The sequence below is a fragment of the Rattus norvegicus genome, chromosome X, assembly GCF_021556685.1.
Source record: "Rattus norvegicus strain SHRSP/BbbUtx chromosome X, alternate assembly SHRSP_T2T, whole genome shotgun sequence".
Classification (NCBI taxonomy): Eukaryota; Metazoa; Chordata; class Mammalia; order Rodentia; family Muridae; genus Rattus; species Rattus norvegicus.
This window is the reverse complement of record NC_141554.1, coordinates 108824062-108847500: the sequence shown is the minus strand read 5'-3', so window position 1 is coordinate 108847500 and position 23439 is coordinate 108824062. Positions and strand designations below refer to the sequence as shown.

The window sequence follows — 23439 nt, the reverse complement described above, 5'->3', positions numbered from 1 at the left end:
CAGTTATTGTTGCCCCTGTCTATCAGATGATGAAGTGGCGATTCATGGTGACATGCCTAATTTTGCTGAGTTATTAGAGACTGAGCTGAGATCAAAACCCAGTTGTTTGGACCCGTAGTCTAGGACACCTTCCTCTTAACTATCCTGCCTGCGTATATGTTTCTAACAGTTCCCTCAGTGACTTGAGATGAAAAAAGCCAAGGACAACAACAGTTCAGTCTAACTGAAAGAAAGACTAATTCTGTGGATCTTTTTACTGGTTACAATGTTGCACGGTGAATCCAGAGGACAATTCATTCTCCTTTCCTTCAGGATGTGTTAAAGCTGCTACTTTTACATTTTTTTCCAAATGTGAGCAGTATGTGCATATCTCTGTAGCATCTTACCGAGGCAAAGACCCTTATGTCCCACACACCTTATTCTGAATAGACACTGCTGGACACCAGAATTTCACGGCTTCCATCCTTGAGGAACAGAGAAAAGTCTCGGGTCTCAGACAACTTAACAAAAGTCCTTAGAAATCTCCTTGTTACAGCAGTGTTTCAGGCTAAGTCCATGATACTAGAAATGTGCCCCCGTATGTGTGTGCTCACATGCACACGTGCATGCACACATACAAACATACACAAGCATATACAATCCGTTATCCATGGTAAAACCACCGTGAACTATATTTTCATTTTCTGAACCTGGAATGTCCACTATAGGCACTGCCAAGTCTGAGTACGATTTTCCCTATTCCTCCACATCCTACTGATGCAAAACATGCTCTGAAGTTTGTATCAGGGAAGCAAGTACTTAATACATCTGTGCATTAGTTAATATTTGAGTTGCTTCCAGCAGAATGAGGGTTCCAGATAACTTGAACATAATCAGGGTCTTAAAATTGGGGAAAGGAGAGAGGACAAGAAAGTGAAGGGGTAGGAAGCCACACTGTCACATCCATCCTGTGTGCATTTTCCAAGGATCTGGGGGATGCCACATGTACTGCCAGAATTTGTTGGCAGTGAAGCAGTATGTTCAGTACAGCAGAGAAGGAGTTAATACAATTAAATGCTAAGAAATTAAAACAGAAAATAATTGCCAAACACAACTTATTTAAGCCACTGGAAACCCGAAGCCCCAGAGTTGAATTCCTGTGCCTGCATCTTCATTGCTAAAGTTTGTGAAACTCACCCATGTCTTTGGCACTCTGGCTCCAATTGCAGCCTGCTGGCTAGTCTGTTTTGCGGCTGACTTTGTTCAGCTGGAAGGATCCTGGTCTCTCCAGTCTCCTTCTTCTGTCCTTTACTTTTTCTCTCTGAGTATCTTTGTCCTCTTCTCCTGCAATGAAAAGGGCTTTCTGATTGACAGCCAACCCCCTTAAAGAGACAGGCTCACTTTCCTCCTCCTCTCCTCCTCCCCTTCTCCTCCCCTTGTCCCCACCTCCTTTGGGATACTCCCTTCTTTAAGGACTCCATCTTCTCTTTCTGTCTTTTCACTTCCAATTGTTTTTTTTCTTTCTCTCTCATCTCCCCCCACCAAAGCTTCTCTAGAATTTCATTTTGATATAAATGAATCATGAAATGTAAATTGTGGGTGGAAATTAAGTGGAGGGGTCCTTAAATCCTCCCAAATTGTCCTTGGGTCCATTTAAATGTATCGTACCTCAGCCTGAGCATGTGAAGTCATGTGAAATGGTAGCCCTGGTGAGGAGGGGATCTGGATCATAAACCCTACTTGCTATATTACCAAACATGCCCCACCCAACACTCACTGTTAGTTGGCCTTGACCATGGAATCTTTCCTTCCCTCTTCAAGCAAAAAAGCATTTTTTCTCTTGCCCTGGAAACACAATAGGGAAGGAAAAGTTGTCATTTAAAATAATTTCTTCAAAACCTTTGCTTTCAGAAGAATGACGATAAAACAAGCAGCTAAGTCTCTGAACAGACTGTGTGTGACCAGGCTCAAGAGAGCCAGAAGTATAATGATAGTATAGCTGGGAGAACAGAAAGAAAGGAGAGGCTGAAGCCTGTGCCAAGGTCACAAGGAAAAAAGATGGCAAGAGTGGAACATGTAGGTGATTTCCAAGGAAAATGTACTTTGAGACAAAACATTATCACAAACTGGAAATCAGCCAGTCAAAACTCTTCCCAGGAAGTGAAGATGAAAGGTAAGGTATCCTTATACCTGCCTCTTGAGGAACAGTAAGGTAGTAGCTTCCCAGGGTATACCAGACTAAGGCCATGACTGACTGTTGAGGATCTAAGACCCATGCCTTCCTAGGACTGCCCTCAAGACACAGATTCTGCCTGTTACGAAAGTGCAGCTGTGGGATTATCTTTATATTGATGGCCCAGGAGGAGAGGGGTGATGGCAAAAAGAACTGACTGTAAACTTTGGGAATTCTGATGAGGGGAATCAAGCAGCCAATAGCCAGTGCAGATCTATGTATGTAGGAAAACGCTCAGGTTGAGTGCTCAGATGCATTGCACACATTCTCAGGAGCATCTCTGGGACTATTTACACTACTCAGAAGAAAATAATTCCCCAGTAAACTCACATAACTTATCTTCCATAGTCTTCTGAGGCCTCTTTGCTCTTTTCCATGACCCCCATTGTCTTACTCTTGATTTCTGTTCTCTTTCTCTTGTCCCTCCCTTTTTACCTCTTTCTCTTTCTCCTTCCTCACAGATGGGGCAGATCTTCCTGTTTCTGCATTGCTTTTCTGCCAATGGCTAGGAAAGGTGCTCAGCCAGGTGATTATGTCACACTCTCCCCTGTCCCCTAAGGTTCCCAGTTCCCTCAGATCTAGCATGTGTTGCTCTGTCATCTGACATGACAGTCTGCCTGCACACTCCCACTGATCCTTCTTCTAAGCCCTTGCTACAGTCCTTAGAGGACTTTTTACACTCTTCAAGAATCTCCGTGACCCCATCAACCTCCATCCACCCTACCTGTGTCTATGATTCTGTTTTCATTGGGTCTCTTAAGTGAGCTGAACAAAATATTTTCCATTCTGGCTGGGCTTCTGCAATTCCTGAAAATTCCTCCAGAGGGCACCGACAGCCTTCATAGTTGCAGTCTGCTGCCTGCTTTGGGAGCCTGTGAGGAAGAACAAAGCAGGATTGTAGTACACCAATAAAAGGTGTGCTTCATGCAGTTCTAGTAGTACCACCAGAGAATGTGGGCCTCCTTGATCATAGCTCAGTTTAGCTGTGCAACTGTCTTCAGTTAACTATAAAAACATCTGGATAGTACCTCCATGCTCTCCTCTATTGTACCAGATTCTGGAAGGCCAGAAAGCTAGCAAGTTTTCTTTGTCCCACTGAAGTAGGACATTCGGAGAAGTCCAGTGACTTTCTGCCTAAAAACTAGATAAGCACATAAGTGCCTAATCTGGTGGTTCACTTCTCCATATCCACTTAGAAGATAGAAAAGGAAACAGAGAAGGCACAGTACCAGTGAGTTCCTGGGCTCACCCAGTGGTATTTGAGCATCTAAAGCTGAGGCTTTTCTTGTCCTATCCAAGACCTTGTCATCATAGGCCAAATGTGGAAAGGCAAGTGGCTGGGTTTTACAAATTTTCACAGCCCTGGCACAAAATACTGGCAGAGTGGCAGATGATGTATCAAGTACTGTGTATTTGCAGATAGAACTTTCCACACCCAACTTTATGCCAATTGGTTTGGCCATGCCTTTTTGGCCAAGAGAACTGAGGGCTGAGGGCCAGAGATGTCACATTCTTTTGGTCATGCACAGTGTGTGTTGTGGGGAGTGGAGGGTGCTGTTCTTCTGGTAATTCAAAGAGCAAGGATGGACAGGGGTGACTTGTAAATTGTGTATTTATAAGGGAGATATGCTAATGGCTTGGGATAGAGTAAAGAAAGTAAGTTAGAAGATAAAATATTCAAATAAATAAATTCAGAACAAGAGCACCTGAGAGATGCGAAATATCCAGTGTGAAGAAACCAGGTGTCCATGTAACCCACTTAGAATCCTGAAAATTGGCTGGCTTGGCTAGGGTAGCCCTTATAGAGAGAGTGCAGATGTATGAGGTTTAACAACAAATAAAATTATTTCCCTGGTTGTCAATAGTCACCTAACTCCATGGAACATATTTATTTATATCATTTGAGTAATGGGGTACACAGAAGCCACCTAATAGGCAAAAGACAAAGGTACCTTTAGAAAATACCTCTGTCCAGATTCATTGCTTGGGACTTGCTGGGACAATTGTTCTGCTCTGAAAGAATGTTTGAATACAGAGCCTCTTTCCTGAAAGAATAGCCAGGGGGAGGATGGGCACGCTTCTCTGGCTGCTATGTTCCAAGTTTCTAACCCTTTATACTCCTCTAAGCAAAGGACAAAATAATTTTTGGAATGTAGTTGTTTTTATATATCTTGATAGATTTGAACTAAGCAAGATTCAGAAGACACAATATGACAGAAAAGACTGCGGGTATGCTTCTTAGGTGTGACTATAGTACCAGGACTGGAGTTTGTGTGTTATCGGAGACCCAACAGAGACTCAGTATTCTATGCCTACACTGCTAAGTTGCAACCCTGGCTGCAGGAATGCTTTTTAAAGAGTTTTTATTTTAGAAGTCTCTATAGTCAAATGTCAAATGTCACAATCTTTACCAAAAAGCTCCAGAAAAATGTATTAACAAGATTCAATGAAATAACATCAGACAAATTTTAATAATTATTACAACTGCGTGACATCATGGAGGTTTGTTCTATTACTTTCTCTACTTTGTGTATGATTAAAATATAAAGTTCAGAAAAAAAAAGAAGAATCATTACAGTTAAAATTCTGACTGAGCCAGAAACAAAAAGGAAACCCTTCCCCAGGGGGATGTCTATTTCTGGAAGTGAACATCTAGCCTGGTAAGAAGTGGCTGCTTCTGGAGAAAGGGGTAGAACTGTGGAGATTAAGGGAAGCATTTTGACTCTACATTCTAACATGGCTGTAGTTGGTAATTATATGTATTTCATGCATACTTTATTAAATTTTTCATCTGAAAACTCCTTCAATACAGCAGTCCACAGGCCACTAAAGTCTCTTTCAGACAGTCCTCAGTACAGTGGTTAGGCTGGTTCCTACTGTCGCATTTGAAATTCACCCTGCCCACAACCATATTCTTACATACAGCTGATAAGGATGTTAGTGTAAGTGGGAATCCCCCTGGAAACTCTCTTAGGACACAGCTGGTTGGGGAAGGAATGGCTGCTTCTCTCCAGGATCCACCAACACTGTGGACTGCATCTGGCCCTTGAGGGATTAGTTCTAGCAGTTGCCTAGACCTCTTCTTGATAACACAGTCCTGGGCAGTCTTTACAGAGATAAACTCACCTACGCCTCCTGATGCAACAACAGCAATTATAGAATTTTCTGGGCTTTTCAGAGAAACGAAGGCAAGTATCTGGCTGCATAGCCAGTTGAAGGGTCAGTCTGAGTGGTGACACTGCAACTTAAAGTTGGCATGCTATAGAACAGATTGTCTAACCTTGAAGTTAAGGTACCTTTCCTGGGAAACTAGGCCAACAGATAGAATGAAGAAGCAGGGGAAGCCTCAATCCTCCCTGCTGAGAGTTAAATGCCTCGGGTAAGTACATGTCATGTTGCTGAAGCTTAGGGCAAGTGGGTCCCACAGACAGCCCTTGCTTTGCTCTCTCCCTCTCATGCCCCTGCTAAGCTCTGTCTAAGCAACCAATTTGCCCAGAAGCCTAGGTCTAAGTGACAGCCTATATGCTGGCACAGGAAAAGACAAGAACTCTTCTGTCTCTAGGTAGGATGTGGGTCGGGGGACTTTTGACTGTGCAATAACTCCTGCTCAAAGAACTTCATTCTTTTTGGGTTCGCTCTGTGAAACCAGGAGTAAAATGAGGGGCCCTGAGCCCTGAAGTTGAAGTTACCTCATGGCCTTGCCAAGTTGATGGCCACCCTCTGAATCAGTAGCTGCCAATATATCCTCTACCCTGGCCTAACTTTTAAGGTTGTGTGACCCTGTCAAGGGAAAATGCTTTCTTTTAAAAAGTGCAATTGTGAAAAACTGTAAAGTCAAAGAAGTGTTCCTCTCAGAGGACCCTGCAGAGAGGGCCATCTCTCCTCCTTCGCTTACCCTTTACAACCCTTCAGAATTTAGAAAGCACTGCATTCACTTCTACAGAGTGAACCTAGCAGTTTTTGGAGGGATTTTAGGGAACCAATGGCAGCAGGTTCCTGCAGCATCTCTTGCATGCCTGCAGCTGAACTATGAGAAAGATAAGAAAACCCTCACCAGGATGTACTTTTGCATGGCCTGGCCCTACAAAGTTCATTCTGTGCACTGCTTAATATACACCACTAAGGTCTTAGCCTTAGAAAGAGCCACCAGACCTAATCCTAAACATCCCTATGCTAGATTTAAGAGCTGTTCAACACTCCTCAAATTTCCATAAAAAGGAAGCAGAGAGATGGCAGTATGACTGGATCATTCCCAGAAAGCTGTCATTGGAGAAACTATCTTTTCTTGTTTTCCTACTAGCATCTTCTCTCCATAACTAAAAAAAAAAGAAAGGTCTTTGAACAGTAGCATCCAAGATTTTGGCTAGCTATCAAGTAGCCTTCCACTTAGTCAGGCATCTATATGAGCATAAAACCTAGATTCTGGAGCTGCAGTTGGAGCAGTGATCAACAGCTTGTCAGTCATAGCAAAGCCCTTGGTTTAGTAGTTATCAGTAAAAACAAAGCATCCTTCCTTCAAAACATCCATAGATTTGGTTAGTCAACTCTACGACACTAGGCAATGGCTGAGCCTTAGTCTCTGCTTTTTTGTTCCTAAAAAGATATAATACTTGTGGTTACTAACTTCAGATTGATCTTCTTCCTATTGTTATATTTCGTTTGAAGACAGGGTTTCTCTGTATCCTGGCTGTCCTAGGACTCAATGGACCAGGCTGGCCTTGAACTCACAGAGATGTCAGCCTCTGCCTCCTGAGTGCTGGGATTAAAGGCATGCAGCACTCCCCTCCCCTGTCCTGTACTTTATTGTTATTATTATAGGGCACAGAACCCGTTAGCACTTATACAAGAAAATGAACATGAAATTCTTAATACACTGCCTATGCCAAGGTAAAAAGCAACAGTAATAATAACCAGGTGAGGGATGGACACTCTGGAAATGCCTCATAAAGAAGCAGAGGCTGAACTTTAGTGATCTCTGGTAGCAACACCTTCCAGATCTAGAATTTCGATATCCCCAAAGCTTGCCTGTGTTTAAAACAGCAATTAGGATATGTGCTTGGTAAAAAATACTAAAATGTCTTGGGTTTCACTTAGCAGTGTCAGAATTCATTTGTTGTTTGCTCCTCTAAGTTTAAACCCATCACCAGCTGCCAATTTGCCAGCAAGAAAAGTATTTCCCAAGAGATGTAGGTGTTTCAGTGTGATGACTGGGTATATCCTAAGGACCTCATGAAGGTTAGTTAGGCTCCACCAGTGGTGAAGAACTACCTAACCTCTATACATGAAGCACCTGTCTCAAGAATTGCCAGCCATAGCAGGTTACAAGGCTCCCTGTGCTAAGGCAACTGTATGGGACATTCCCTAAGTTCTCATCCCTCTACTCTCTGAAACACTATGTTCAGACAAAGCAGGGTTACCAGATGAATTGCACAATGCACAATTGAATTTGTATTCCAGATAAATTGAATTACTGTTTAATATGTGAGTCCTAAACGCTGGATGGAGCATGCTCATATTTTGAAAAGCCCATTATTTACCCAAAAATCTATGTATGACTGGATATCTTTTCATTTGTTAATATAGCAATCCTACATGTCAGTGCAGTCATAAGGAAATGACAAACCAGGAAGTTTTGGGGAAGGTGCCAGGAGAGTTGCTAAGGAAAACTCCAATAAAAAAAATATACAGTGCCCTGTAAACAGATGTTCTATTTTGAATTTCATCCCCAGATCCTTTACCTGATGGGCCTGCCCTTGGCTCTCTTAGTCTTGCTCTCATCTAGGGAAGCTAAGTCAGGATAACAGAAATTGAGATGGGCCCTGAAACAGGTTGCACAATGTTTGGGGCTTTGTGGTCAACCAAGTTGGGTTTCTAACCCCCTCTAGCTTAGGCCATAGCACAGCAAGTGGCAATTATTGTTAATACTTAGATCCTCCAATTTCTCTTTTCTCTTTCCTTCTTGACTTGCACCTGGCAAGTTTAGAGAAGTGGGATGGTTTGTGGCTGCAGCACTTGTCAAGAGTGTTTAGCGCTTCATCTGGAAAGGCTATTAGAAACACTTAACCAGAGTTCCCAGATACAGAGGAGCACACCTGTGCTGCGTGACTACTTCAACAGAAATAAGCACAGGGGCAGCCTGTCCTTTCAAATTCAAATAAAGTTGGCCCAAGTCCTCAACATTACCCTTGTCAAGAAAGTTTAATGTCTTCTTTAGAGACTTCTTTGAAATCTTCAGGGCTCAGAAACCTATGTGGTTCAGAACTGGGGCTTCTAATAAACTTCAGATTTCATAGTTAACCTTCTAATTATTATTATTGTTGTTTATTATTATTGTTATTATTATTATCTGATGACAAGAACCATTACGAACAGTGTTTTTCCCTGATTCATAATTTTTAAAAATCCAATCATATGAAGGGCTTTGTATCTGACATATACAGAAAGAGTTTACAGAAATGGAGGAGCTATATAACAATATAAACAATTAAAAACTGATTAATAACATTCCATTCTCACTAGGAACTTCTCTGTAAACTCCAATGTCTCTCTACAGATTCATTCCTATTCCTCCTTGTTGTCTCTCCTTTTTTGGTTTTTCTCTGGTTCACCACAAATCCACATTCACTTCTTGATGGATAATATCTTAGCCTCATATTGTGCTATAATCTACTCCTTTTCATCAGATTCCTCCTCCCATTACTTTGAGGCAGTCTCCCCTTTTTTGGGAGTTGGCCTTGAACTTGAGATCTTTCCGTCTCAGTTCCTGAAGCGCTGCAATCACAGACACATCCTATCATATTCCAAGAAATTCCTAGAGCAAAAGAGTGATGTGAGCTGAAGAAGTAATCCTGTTTCTATTATATCATTCTGGTACAAACGGAATCAATATTGATTCAGGAATATATGAGGCAGGGTTGTTATACCTGTTTCACACAGGAGCAAACTGAAGCTTTCTCAAGTAGTCCTGGGAGGCCTAGAATTCAATCCCAGTTCTTTCAAGCCTAGTATTCTGTCCATTACCCATGGAAGTTGCTGTAGAAAGGTATTTCAGAAAATACTAAATTATGTATTAAAGGCAAGTATAGAAAAAAACATGTACCAGGGATGGTAGGTGGAGAAATATTCTCAGGGAGGTAGGTTCTTTGTGAGGGAATAGAGTCTGCTTGCTATGGGCTATAACCACATTCTCTGGCCATCTTCAAAACCGTCAACAGTAAAATCCACCCCTACAGAGTCACTATGCTGCAGTATTACCGAGTTGTTTCATGTAGATGCTATTTTAAGTATGGTCTACTGATCTGACTTTTGTATTGTTTGCAAACAAATTGTGTTTCAATGTCTCATAGTAGTTTAAGGTGGATGTTTTTCCTATGTATAATCAACAGAAGAAATATGAGTGCCAGAGAACTCAAATGATGTTGGCCATCTAGTGAGGGGTCACAGAAGCCTGACTGCTTGCTGTCTGGATTCACACACACATGCTGTCAATAAACATCAATCAAAGATCATACACCTGGAGTTGATAAAGCCAGGTTTGTTCATTGCAGCAAAGGAAACACCCTACTGTCATCCACTGTATGTATTTCCCCTCAAGTAGAAGTAACAAATTCAACAGTATCAAACACAACCTTTGGCTGGGAGGCATCGATAGAATGGAAGTTGACCAACATTTACCTGAACTATCTCTACCTTAGACCCAGATCTTTTCTTTAGTGATCAAAAAGTTTCGTATTTAGAGTTTACGAAGAACACTGAGACAGACTGTCCTTTTTATTAGAGATGTATATGAAGAGATATTAACACCATAGATAGACAGAAGCATGGTGGTGACTCTGAGGAAAGATCAGCCCCAAATGGTGGAGTAGGAGTCTCTTCTTACACTTTTCACTGGAAGAGGGGTGCAAAGGAAACTGAAATTTTTCCTTTTTCAATTTGAAATTGGCCATTTCTGGGGTAATCAGTAAGAGCTCAGTCATTAAAGAATATTAAATGCTCCATAAACACCTTCTGTGGTCTAGCATTCTGTCCATTAACCTGCCAGCATGCCATCCCTTCCCCACCATTATGGATTCTAGCCACCTGTAACCGTAAACCAAAATCAACACTCTAAGTTGCTTTTGGTCATGGTATTGTAACCCATCGTCAAAAACATAACTAATATACCTTCCTTAGTGCAGAATAATAAAATCATTAAAATATTTTCTATGTCTAAAATGGCGATTTAGGTGACACAATGATTAAACATTTTACTCTATTAAAGAATGAGTAAAAAGATGATTAGGTTCATCTAAGCTTCTCTTTCAATTAAGTCTAGCTATCAAAGACTTGTGCCTGTCTTACTTAGTATGACCTTCTCAAGATAATCCAACAAAAAGTAGAATTCATTAACCAGATATAAGTAAAGTATACAAACACAAGCATATTTCAGTGACTGCATATCTTACAAAAACTTTATTTATATTTAAACACAAAGACTGTAAAACATTTGTGTGCCCAAATCTGTTTCTTGGGGTTTTAGACCAGAAACCTCTACTTCTTTTCTGTTTACAAAGTTTTGTATAGGTGCTAAGGGTATTTATTTGATGGCAATGGTCAGAAGTTCTTATGTATTTCAGGCTCTCCACAGATGTAGGAAACGAGACATAGTAAGAGGCATATATGCGTAGCACCAGCAGGGCATGAAAAAGCTTCAGCTGGCGGAGTTCTAGCTCATCCCTAAACGACTGACTCTTTACCCTGTGCGAACTCAGTGCTCCTGACTCTCATCGCTCACGCTCCATCAGTGTTTCTTCCACACTTGCTGGTGTGCTCTAAACAGAAGTGTGCTTCTTCACTGTAGTCTCTACCCTTAGCCTGCGCAGATCTCCAGAGACTTCAGACTGCTTTACAGGAACTGGTTAACTCTAGTTAAAATTTTAAGTAACTGAGGTAGGCAGTGCACTTACATTCAAGTACAAAGCTGTGGGCTCCAGCCCAAGCACCAGAAATCTATTAACTTAGAGGAATATAAAATGGGTTCATTCAACTTGTCACAGATGATGCTTTTGCTCCCAATACAATCTTTAAATTTGGGCATCAGACACACAGCATTCTACTTTATCCTGTATACTTTGAATACTTTTTAGAGACTAGTAGATATTTTTAGAAATTCAGACCTCCAAAGGATAGTGTTTCTCAAAACAAAAACAAAAACAAACCTTTTTTGGTTGTTGTTTGAAACAGATTCATTATGTAGTTCTGGAATGTAGTATGGATTAGAATTCTGTAGACCAGGCTAGCCTCAAGTGCTTAGAGGTATGCCTGGCTCTGTTTCCCAAGTGCTGGGATCAAAGGCATGTATAACCATATCTTATTTAAAAATGGGTATCTTTTTTAAAAAAATTACCCCCCAAATACTCAATTACTCCAAAATAAGGCACACATGGGATTCTTTTTAGAACTTCCCCAAAAGGAAGTTTGATTGCTTCTTCATGCCCACTACACAAGCTGTGAATCTCACAGTAGGAATAATACAACTAACAGAAACGATTACTTCTGACCCCTAAATAATATTTACTCATAAGTTAACATTCTACTCTACAATCAAAATAAACTATTCTAAACTCAGCATTTATGGATTTTATGAGCAGTCACATTGCCCTCACTAATGTGGATTTCCTCTTGACTAGTCAAGGGAAGTTTATGCTGTAACAACTAATTCTTGCTATGCCTATGCTAAGAGGTAAATAAAATAATTGAAACTTAGGTTTCAAAACGTACTAATCATTTCATTTGTGAAAAGTGCCAGTAATTACTAAACCGTGGTGGTGCTGCATACCTACTGTCTGCTGAGGGGTCTCAACAGCTCATCCTGCAGCCTAAGGAACTGATTAGACTAACATTCTTTTTTTTTTTTTTTAATTTTTTATTTTTTTTTTTATTAACTTGAGTATTTCTTATATACATTTCGAGTGTTATTCCCTTTCCCGGTTTCCGGGCAAACATCCCCCTCCCCCCTCCCCTTCCTTATGGGTGTTCCCCTCCCAGCCCTCCCCCCATAGACTAGTTCACTGGGGGTTCAGTCTTAGCAGGACCCAGGGCTTCCCCTTCCATTGGTGCTCTTACTAGGATATTCATTGCTACCTATGGGGTCAGAGTCCAGGGTCAGTCCATGGATAGTCTTTAGGTAGTGGCTTAGTCCCTGGAAGCTCTGGTTGCTTGGCATTGTTGTACTTTTGGGGTCTCGAGCCCCTTCAAGCTCTTCCAGTTCTTTCTCTGATTCCTTCAACGGGGGTCCTATTCTCAGTTCAGTGGTTTGCTGCTGGCATTCGCCTCTGTATTTGCTGTATTCTGGCTGTGTCTCTCAGGAGCGATCTACATCCGGCTCCTGTCGGTCTGCACTTCTTTGCTTCATCCATCTAGTCCAATTGGGTGGCTGTATATGTATGGGCCAAATGTGGGACAGGCTCTGAATGGGTGTTCCTTCAGTCTCTGTTTTAATCTTTGCCTCTCCCTTCCCTGCCATGTTCTGTAAGCAAAATCTCAGTGGTATTGAAAACCTGACTATCACAGATTCAGGTCCTGCAGTCTACATTTGTCTTTGGGAATATGTAAGGAAGTAAGAAAGAAACAAATAGTTGCTAAAACTAGAAACTTCCCTGGTTGAATCAGTTTGCTCCTACAGTCCTCTGCTAAAATAGAGTCATAGAGTATCAACATTTTATGAGGCCATTCTGTGACCATGAAAGATCAAGACTATGATCTTGAGATCTGAGCACAGATAAAATATGAATAGTATTTAGACCACACACATGACTAAACTTGCCACTACCCTCCCTAATATGAACTGCTGTTCCTTTCATAGTTCTCTTTACAGTGGAACATTACTAAGATGCATTGTTATAGAAATACCTGCATCCTGAATGGACACAGGAAGATCCCTTCAGCTCATCAGCCTGCCAGCCTAAATGAATCAGTAAGTTCCAGGTTCAATGAGAAACCCTACTTCAAAAGTTAGTCTGGGGCATTGGCTCAGTAGGTAATGTTCTTTCTGTACAAACATGAAGATCTGTTTGGATCCTCAACACCCAAGGAAAAGCCAGATGTGGTAACTCATGCATGTAACCCCAGCACTAGGGAACAGAGACAGGAGGATCCCCAAGGCTTAATGACCAACCCCCTAGACAAAACAGCTTCAGGATCAGTGAGAGAGCCTGTCTCAAAGACTGAAGTGTCAAAGCAACTGAAGGAGATATTCTTACCTCAGCCGCTGGTCTCCATACACACCTGTGTGGGTGAGCACAGTCACATACATACCACATATATGTACCTGCATACATGTGTTAGAACAGAGATACACAATACACAGAGACAAACACAAAGGTATAAAGTGAGTTGTAACCTAGGAATACATTCAGTGGCAACCTCTGACCTCTATATAAGCATGCATACACATGTACATTCATGCACACATACACAAACATAAAGTACAAACATACACAGAGGGAAGGAGGGAGAAGGTAGGGAGATAGAAGAGAGGGGCCTGAGAGCATCCAACATTGAGTAAAGTCCTGTTTCCAAACGCTCTCCTCAAAATCACATTAAGACAAGTCCTATCTGATATCCCTAACACCATCTTACTAAGGTACAACCTAATTCTCCCTTGCTGCAATGAGTAACATGCATATTACTGCGCTTTTATTGCTCACATTTTACAGATAATAAACATGAAACCCCCAAATTTAAATAACTTCTTCAAATTATTTATTAAATAAACTAAAAAACTCAAGAACCCAGGATTCGATCTTTGCACTAGGCTACACTGTCCTTAAAAGAGTACATTCTATGATGATGATGAAGAAGAAGATGATGAAATTCTACTATGTTCCTGGCAGCTCCTCAAAAAAAATTCTATTTTCTGACAAGTTACATCTTAAGTTCACATTATATACCCTTCAATTGGCCATGCCAAGAGCTGGAAAGATTGGTGGTTAAGAGTACATACACACTGCTCTTTCAGAGGACTCAAGTTCAGGTCCCAGGACTAATACCAGGTGGCTCACAACTTCCCGGCCACTCCTACTCCAGATGACTTGACATACTCTTCTGTCGTCTGTGGGCACCTCCACTGTTCCCATATGTACACACACATTTTTTTTTTTTTGGTTCTTTTTTTTTTTTCGGAGCTGGGGACCGAACCCAGGGCCTTGCGCTTCCTAGGTAAGCGCTCTACCACTGAGCTAAATCCCCAGCCCCCACATATTTTTAAATTAAATAATAAAAAATATTTTAAAAATCTGTCCTCAGGGCTGGAGAGATGGCTCAGTGGTTAAGAGCACTGACTGCTCTTCCAGAGGTCCTGAGTTCAAATCCCAGCAACCACATGGTGGCTCACAACCATCTGTAGTGAGATCTGATGCCCTCTTCTGGTCTGAAGACAGCTACAATGTACTTACAAATAAATAAATCTTAAAAAAAAATTTAAAAAATCTGTCCTCAGTAATTTTAAATGCTCAAATTAGCCTTGATCGCCGTAGTGGGTCATTAAATTGTGTCTGTATGAACATCCTGCAAATGCAACCAGTCTAGGTATTCATATGCAGAAAATGTGGTACATATACACAATGAAATTTTATTCAGTAGTGAAGAAAAATGAGATTAAGAGATCTAAAGGAAAATGTAGTGTACTGGAAAACATAGTACATGAAATAAGGTGTAAAAAAGACAAATGTTGTATTTCTTCATATGCAGAACTAAGGTTTAAATATATGATACTGATATAGTCTGTATTTTTAAAGTACTTTCTTCCACCTCTTCCAAACATATACATTCAGGATATATAAACTGATAAGGAACTATAAGAGGAGAAAACCCCTAAATGTAGGAAGAGGAAAAGCAAGAGAGTGCAATGGAATGTATACGACATTAAAGCATAAGGGGAGGAACCTTGTGAGTGGAAGATCAGCAGTGGGGGAAGGTAGGTAGATAAGGATAGAACAGTGATAGGGAGATGTCACAATGAAACCTATTTCTGTATGCTAACCACAAAAGTATAAAGGGGAAAGTGCTGTGGGTGGATACCCACATTCCTGTGTTTGCCTGTTATGGATTCTGATGCATGCTAATGTGCTGTTTGATTTCTTCTGGGTTTTACCCAGCTTATAAAATTATTGTAAGCACAGGTGCAGAGTATAACAACAAGAAAAGCTCTCTTTTTTTCAGGTCTCTTTAAGGCTGGTGCTGATAGAGGTTAGGTGCTCTGCAGGCCATAGTGAGGCAGCTGCTAGCTCAGCACAGGACTTTCCAGGGAGACTGAAGGGAGGGGCAGAGCTACCACTGCAGAATGTCTATTAAGTGCTGATGGAGGAGAATTACAGCTAGTCTTGCAACAAGGATGGAGTGAGTCCTCACTGCTGTCAGCCTCCTGTCTACTTTGGAATAGACACAAGAAGTACAGGTTAGGAAGAAGCAAAAGACATGGCTTCTCCTCGAAGAAGCTTCTCTTAGACTCCCCCGCAATGGGCAAACCTTTTTCTTCTCTCCTTTCCAACTGGGAACAAGTGTTGAAATGCTGAAGGGAGTTCTCTTGGTAAGAGGGAAGATGGATGTGATGGTTGACGTAGGCATGACACCCAGCTATAGGCTTCCTACATAGGCAAGTGTCAAGATTCATTGACCTAGGATAAAGACTCCGCACAAAATCTTCTATGGTTAGAAAAAAACATGGGGAGGAAAAACAAAGTTGATTCAGCAGAGCTTTAGTGACAGCAATCTGAAATGTACATTAGGGAAGTGGGGAATGGGTTGCCTAGGTCTGCATTTATTTCAAACTACCTTATTTTGACTCTTCGGCTTAGATTGGCTTGGTTACCAGGTAATGGGTTACACTAGAGTAGAACTGAAGCTGCCCCCAGCCCACTGTGAGGCAAAGGTGTTATGAGGGAGTCTACTGTCAAGAGTCTTGAGAGGGAGCCATTAGGGCCCAAACTATTTCAGATACAAAGGATCCTTCTCAGGCTAGACAGTGCTATTGGGGATTCCTTAAGACCATATTCAGGGAGTTATAAGTTCTTAGGAGTTGGTGTGTGGCCATACCACAGCACTTGATAAATGGTGAGATGCTGAACCGAAGCCTTTCTCTGGATTGCGACTCCTCTGAGTTCATGTTAGATTCACATTATTCTCAGAACAAGCTGGTATATTCTGACTGTGACTGTGTGGTCACTGAAGGGGTCCTTACTACTACCTTCTGCGATAAGGGTAACTTCAGAGAAGTGACATATTCTCAAGCCACAGGGGAAAACGAACAAGTTAGTCTCAGCTGCAATGAGCTCTCAGTGGAGTAAAACACCTGTGTCAGACTCTGAAGTTGCCACTAATGTCCAAGGATACCGCAATCTCCTACTACCAAAAGGCGTATCAGCTGTCTGGCATCTGCAGTGCTAGGCTGCAAAAGGAAGTGGTAGTCGATCCTGTGTCCTCATCACTTATCAGCAACGTAACTGGCCCCCAACATGGGAGCCATCTGCACTCTGTTGTATGCAGATCTGGATGTGTTTTCCAGCACCTACATGCAGATAGTGCAGTGTCTGGGGCTGGGCGTGCCGTCCCTGGGCCTGGAGCACTTGCTGAGATCTTACTGCAGCAGGTACTTGTTTGTCTAGGAGGAACACTGGGGTTGGGATGTATCCTGTGTGTTTTTTCACCCATGCTTGGCTTTTTGCCAGAGCCTGTCTCAGAGACGTGAGGGTCTTTCCTATTTTGTGCTTACTAGTATTTATACAATTCATACAAGTTAATGCTGTTTATACAATTCTAAAATATTGTAATTTTCAAATCCCCGTTCCACCATAGGACTGTGATAATTAAAGGCGAGCCTTGACATAGTAAAGAAGAAGAAGAAGAAGAGGAAGAGGAAGAAGAGGAGGAAGAGGAGGAGGAGGAGGAGGAGGAGGAAGAAGAGGAAGAGGGGGAGAAAAAAAAGACCACATTCAGGACCTTCTTATGAAGGCATTGTGGTTGTAGGGCCAAGGTTTGCACTAGGTAGATCTCACATGGTGAGGTTATAAGGATAGAGCATCCTTCCTCATAAGATCATAGTCTAGTACAGTTCCTTGGCATGGCTCTTTTATTAAACAATCAAAAGCATGGCAGACATAGGAGAAGCATGGGATGGGTAGGATGGTCTACATGTTTGTAAGATCTCACCCTCCAGACTGCAGACATAAGAGTTTAGAGTTGAGGGCTGACTTGGTCCATCTGGACTACTATGCTATTGTTTATCTCATAGCCACTACATATAGCTACCAGTCTGGTTTCTGTTCCTTCCAGTGGAATGCTCCAATCTCAACAGACACAACTTTTCATTGCCCTTCTCCAGCAGCCCAGACTATGAAGTTTGCATTTTTTTAAATATTTTATTTACTACTCATATAATGCATATAATGTATTTTGATTCAGCAACTCCCAGTTGTACCCCCCCCCCAATTCCTCTCTTATCCATTCTACCATTTTTCCCTACCAATTTTAGGCACTTAAAAAAATACTCACCGAATTCATGTAGTACCGTATGTATGAGTGTAGGACCATCTACTGGAGAATGGGTAACCTCAGCTCATATTTCCAAAGATAGGTGACTCTTCCTCAATGGACATCCATTTGTCAATAGCTTCTCAGCTAGAGGTGGGACTTCATAAGACTCTCTCCAACCCATATTGGGATTTTGGCTGGCTTGATCTTGTGAAGGCAGTCTGCATTTGTAAGAAAAGGAACTTTGGTTAGATATGCTGACAGATGCCTTTAAATCCCAACACGGGGGAGGCAGAGAACAGTAGATCTCTGAGAGTTTAGGGTCAGCCTGTTCTACATAGAGAGTTCCAGTACAGCTAAGGTTTACAGTGAGATTCTGTCTCAAAAAACGGGGAGGGGACCTCTTGGGGCTGGAGAGACGGCTCAATGTTTAATAGCACTGGCTGCTCTTCCAGATGAACCCGGGTTTAATTCCCAGCACTGACATAGCAACTCACAACTGTCTGTAACTCTAGTTCCAGGGAATCTGACACCCTTACACTGACACGAATGCAACTAAAACACCAGTGCATAGAAATTAAAAATATATTTAAAAGGAAACCTCTCTTCATTTCCCTTAGAAATAGAAGATAATGAATAGAAAAGAATTTATCAATGAAAACCAATGCAAATATCCCCCAAAGAACTGATAAATATTATTAGAGTCCATCACTGGAGAGAAAAGAGTTTCCCAAGGTGTGTTTCAGAGAATGACAACTTCACAGAATATCAAAAAGTTGGAGTCTCTTGCAAAGAGAGGTTGGTTTATCTTCAGAATGTGAGCAGAACTGCTTCAATTTTGTATAACGCAACGAAATGAAGAGTAGGTATATGTCCTGGTTACTTTTAACTGTCAACTTGACAAAGCCTAGAGTCATACCTGAGAAGTTAGTCTTCAAAAATTTCCCAGATCAGTCTGGTTTGTGGGCAAGGTTGTGCGGGATTATTTTCATTGTCAATTGCTATAGAAGGACCCATCCCACTGTGGGGAAAAGGATCTTGGCTGTATCTCCACACACACCAAAAAGGCAACAATCTAAACAGTAAGCCACTGAAGAGAACAATTAAAATTTGTGATAAGGATGCTCAGTGTAGTTCTCCATAACTGATAGCTTCTGGAGAGGATGTAGGTGGGGAAGGACTCAGTTTTCTTTAAGGGGCTGGCCACTGGGAGTTTGACCATGCTCTAGTGAGTATATGGGTAACACAAATTTGACTTGTTTTATTTTTTTCTTATTTTTCTTGGGGGTGGTCACAAGGGGAAGTAGATATGAGATGGCCGGGGAGTCTGATCAGAGTGTATGGTGTGAAATACCCAAATAAGCAATAAAAGTAGTATATTGGGGGGAAATGCTAACTAAGGTAGGTCTGCTGTTTAATGATACTAAGGTCTTATAAAAATAAGTAGTAGTTTCTGCTGTTCCTCCCCAACCCTGATAACAAAGTGATTGGCCTGGCATGTACTTATATCAATTACTGCGATCCCAGTATTTTAAGCAGTATCTTTCTTTACCTCATCCTTAGGAACTAGTCAATGCTCAATGTTCTATCCTCCTTATGTTTCAATCAATACAAAAGGCCCTGTCTCCTTATAAACCTCTGTGGATTAATGTTGTCTCTCTAGCCTTAGGCTCTCAGCTCTGCATTGTCTGGAGTCCTCTGATATGACTCCTATGGTTGGAACAGACCAAGACTAGCTTGCTCCCTTCCACTCAGTCTTCAGTTTCATGCTCTCCTACTGTTCAGGAGTCAGCTAACAGATGCCAGTGAAAGTTACTGAAAGGCACTCCCAAGCAGCCTGCAAAGAACAGAATTCAACACAGACAATTCTGGCAGCAAGGAAAACACTGATCAAGGCTGCTACACAGCCACTGTGGATGGCAGTACATAAGGTTGAATACATCACCTACCAATTCGTAAAGAGAGCAGAATGAATGTTTACTTTTTCTTTTAAGAATTTTTGTTTTATGTTTTAAAAGATAAATTATTAAGTGCCCTATCCTCCATTCTCTCCTCTCTAAGTCCTCCCCATCTTCCTACCAGCAGCCTTCTCTCTCAACTCCCTCTGTTTAAAAAACAAAACAAAACAAAAACAAAAACATTGAGTTCACATAGTGTTGCCAGTATGTGGATGCCCATCTGCAGAAGGTGACATTTGTTGTGGTGCTGGGGAATCAAAGCTAAGATATCTTAATATTAGCTAAGTGCTATATTATTGCACTGTAACTACAGACCTAAAGAAGTTTTGTGTAACCTATTTAGCTCTAGTCTCCAACCAGTATTTTCTCAATGCATCACACACACACACACACACACACACACACACACACACACACACACACACACACACACACACGGCCCAGCTATTTTAAACTTTCTGTTTCTCAAAGTTGGCCTGGATCTCTTATCTGTTTTTCCTCTTCTCTCTATACTGGAGTTAGCATTGATTTAAAGCTACTGCCTTCCCTTCGACTTCAAGCTGGAAAATCTCCTGAGGTTTACCTCTGTGTGAGCTACTCTTGTAGATGGTGTTGAACAGCTTGATTGTACCAAGGAAAGAGGAGACAGCTTCTCAGCTCCTGCAGGCAATGACTACCTCCCCCCATTGTTTTCCTGCAAGTCTTACAGACCCTTCCATAAGTGAGACTATTATGTGTTCTATGACGAGAAGTCACTCAAACAATCAGAGCATTGGAGCTGGCCCAGAAAGCACTTCTTAGAGATCCCCATAGCTTCAATGCTGATCACACTGGGTTGCAGCTGAGTTTCTGATCCTCAGACAGAAAGCTTTAAGAGTTGTCATGGCCCTTCACCTGGGCAGGAATGTGTCCAATGAAAGCTCCTGGATCTTGGAGGTTGGGAACAAAGTCTCCGGGGCCTCACTCACAGAAGACAGTCTCAAAATCTTTAAATCAATGGAAAGCTACATACGGATAATAACATAAGTTATTGTTATTACCTCCCAATTTAAAGACAGATGGAATTGAAGCAGTATAAAGCTACATAGCCAGGAGGACATAAAACAGTTTTTACTCAGATATCCTGCTTCTAAACTTTATATCCCTAATGACTGGGCACATCACCTGACTAGAATGCCCCTCCTATGCCCTCTACCTTCTGAGTTAGTCTTACTCTTCTTTGCTCAGGAACTTATCCCATTTCCTGGAGGTACCAGCCATTTTAGAGAAAGTCCTAGAATTTACCCTGGTAAGGTTCTGGAACAGTGTGGTCTTAGGGGCACAAGGAAGCCCCTATCAGGAATGTGAGAAGAAGCAGGAGAGAAAACAGAGGAAGGAAGCAAAATCAAATATCTGGAGAAGGAAGCAGTTGCAAGGTAACTGGAAAGCAGACAGAAACTTCATCTCACCCCAGGCTAGCAGCAGCTGACCCCACTTTCCCCACATACAAGTACATGCACATTATCACATGCACATGCTGCTGTGCTCAATTATTCCAGCACAACTACCAGAGAAGAGATTGCTTGTTAGCAGAGGAACTTGGCAGATGTGCCCTCCAGCTCTGCTTTTGAAAGAAGCCAGAGTGTTGGGGGCTGGGTGACCTGCAGGACTCCTGGGGCTCAGAGAACACCTCCTACAGGACAGATGCTGAGAAAACCATCAGCTGCTCAGCAGGACTGGCTCAATCAAAACACTATGAGGATAACTTTGTGGGAATCCTGGTGCATTTCTATCATGGTACCCTAAGTCAGGTTCAATAGGTATAAGGAGAAGTCCTAGTCTTTCTTGACTCTGCTTATCCTGCTCAGTCCCCATCAGCTCTGCATCCTTTTATTCTTCTGTGTAAAAATTCATACTTTAGTGATCCCCAGTTCTTAAAGAATAAGATAGCTTAACATTAAACTGTTCCCATGTTTCTCTTTTCAGTGGCTCACCATTCTGTGCTTGGAGTCTGTATCACATATTATTATGACACCGTTTTTGAAGCTCTTCCTTTCATAGACACATTGTTTCACTCAAGTGGCTTAGCTTCCTCACTCATCTGAAAAATGAAGTTAATACTGTTTTATCTCCTAAAAGGTTTTGAGAAAGCGATGAAAGACAATTCTGAAGGTCCTAGTCAAATACACAGGACATTACAGCTACAATGTGCCAGGAGACCCACTTGTTTTGTTACCAACTAGTAAGCTTCTTAAGTGCCTGACAAGATAGTTCCCTTCTTGGTGCCAAGCAGAATACAGATTTGCCATAGAATCATGTTGCATGATATAAAGATTAGCCTAGAATCACAGCATTTTGGGATTTACACCATTGTCATGTGTCTATTTTACAATCCAAGCCTTAGACTAGGTCTTTCCCATCTCCCTAAGAACAGCATCAGGTGACACCAAATGAAGACAATGACACTCATTTTGGTTTAGGGAGTATAGAGGAGTGCGATTACATTTAGATTGAGCCAATGCACTGATTAATAACAAGGCGTTGAGTAAGGGTAATTACTTAGATCAAGACTCATAGGACAGGGTAATAAGAGGGACCATAGCAAGTGCTGGCAAACCATGACACTCAGTCATAACGAGCACACCAAGAAAAGTTGAATGGGGTCAAGTTCCTCCAGCATCAGATACCCTGTTCAAAACAAGTGAAATGATAAGAGAGCCACAGAACTGGATGGTACCGCTGAAGCCACTTTCTTCATTTTATGCTGAGGCCTGGAAACCTATGATGATTCATTAAATACCACAGAAACAGTGAAGGGCTACGACATCACTGAAACTCAGGCAGCCAGATCTGGGCCAGTGTTTATTCTTTCCTATCCAAAGGAATTACTCTTATCCCACATTTTTAGGCAACTTTGGCTTTACTATCATCCCCAAAGTTGGGAGGACAAAGGCTATTTCTCCTTATTTTATGGCAGAGGACCTGAGGCCCAGGGAGAATTTTCAATTACTTGCCGTACATATTTGTGGCATGGCTAAGAACATAAGTTAATACTCCTAACATATTTGTGCTCCTAACAATGCCCTGTGGCTAATGGCAATGTAGCTGGAGTGAGAAAAACCTGGGTCCAAATCACAGCTCCATGTGAGACCTGGAAGGGAATGCTTATCACATGACCAAGCAGTTCAATTTTCCTAACTATAGCCCAGGAAAAGCTTATACCATTGACCAATTAGAGCCAAGGTGAGCATCAAGTGAGACAGATGTAAAGTTCCCACCATGGCTATAGACATATTGTAGCTACTCTATAACTCAATGGACATTTCTGTCACTTTGCTCTTTCCTATCCTCAGTGCTTCTCTCCAGGAGGAATCCAAGGGGAGGAGGAAGAAGAGGGGACATTAATAACAAAAGCTGATCCGTGAACTTTGCAACACACCACTGGCAATGTTCCCTTATCATCTGGTGCTAGCCCACCTCCCTCCCTCCCTTAATCTACCAAGGACATTGGACAAAAGAGTATCCAAAGTGGACTGGCACTCCCTGTGCCATTTGTGTTCCTGGGCAGGCAGCCTACAAAATATTTACAATTTTTAAAAATCAGCAAATCCCAATCGTTTGACCTTGGAGGCAAAGACAGACAGAAAGACAACAGATGTAGAGCCAGGAGGACTGAGGGCCCTACAGCTTAGGAATTGGGGGAGGAGGTGGAGAAAAAAGCAAAAGCAAGGAGACACATGGACATAATATGGATGCTTACCACATGACCGAGTTTGTCTTCCT

At 41.8% G+C, this 23439-nt stretch overlaps 1 protein-coding gene across 2 annotated transcripts in view; it reads right to left on the bottom strand.

Annotated features, from left to right (window-relative positions):
- Plp1 (proteolipid protein 1) overlaps positions 1 to 1327 on the bottom strand; it is a 15268-nt gene extending 13941 nt beyond the window's left edge. The window contains exon 1 of one of the 2 annotated variants that reach the window (NM_030990.3): positions 1177 to 1327. In NM_030990.3, the coding sequence (NP_112252.1) occupies positions 1177 to 1180 (4 nt within the window). In that variant the 5' untranslated portion in view covers positions 1181 to 1327. The remainder of the gene's footprint in view (positions 1 to 1176) is intronic. The other variant, XM_087599121.1, reaches the window with a different exon arrangement.
- Positions 1328 to 23439: the final 22112 nt, after the last annotated feature.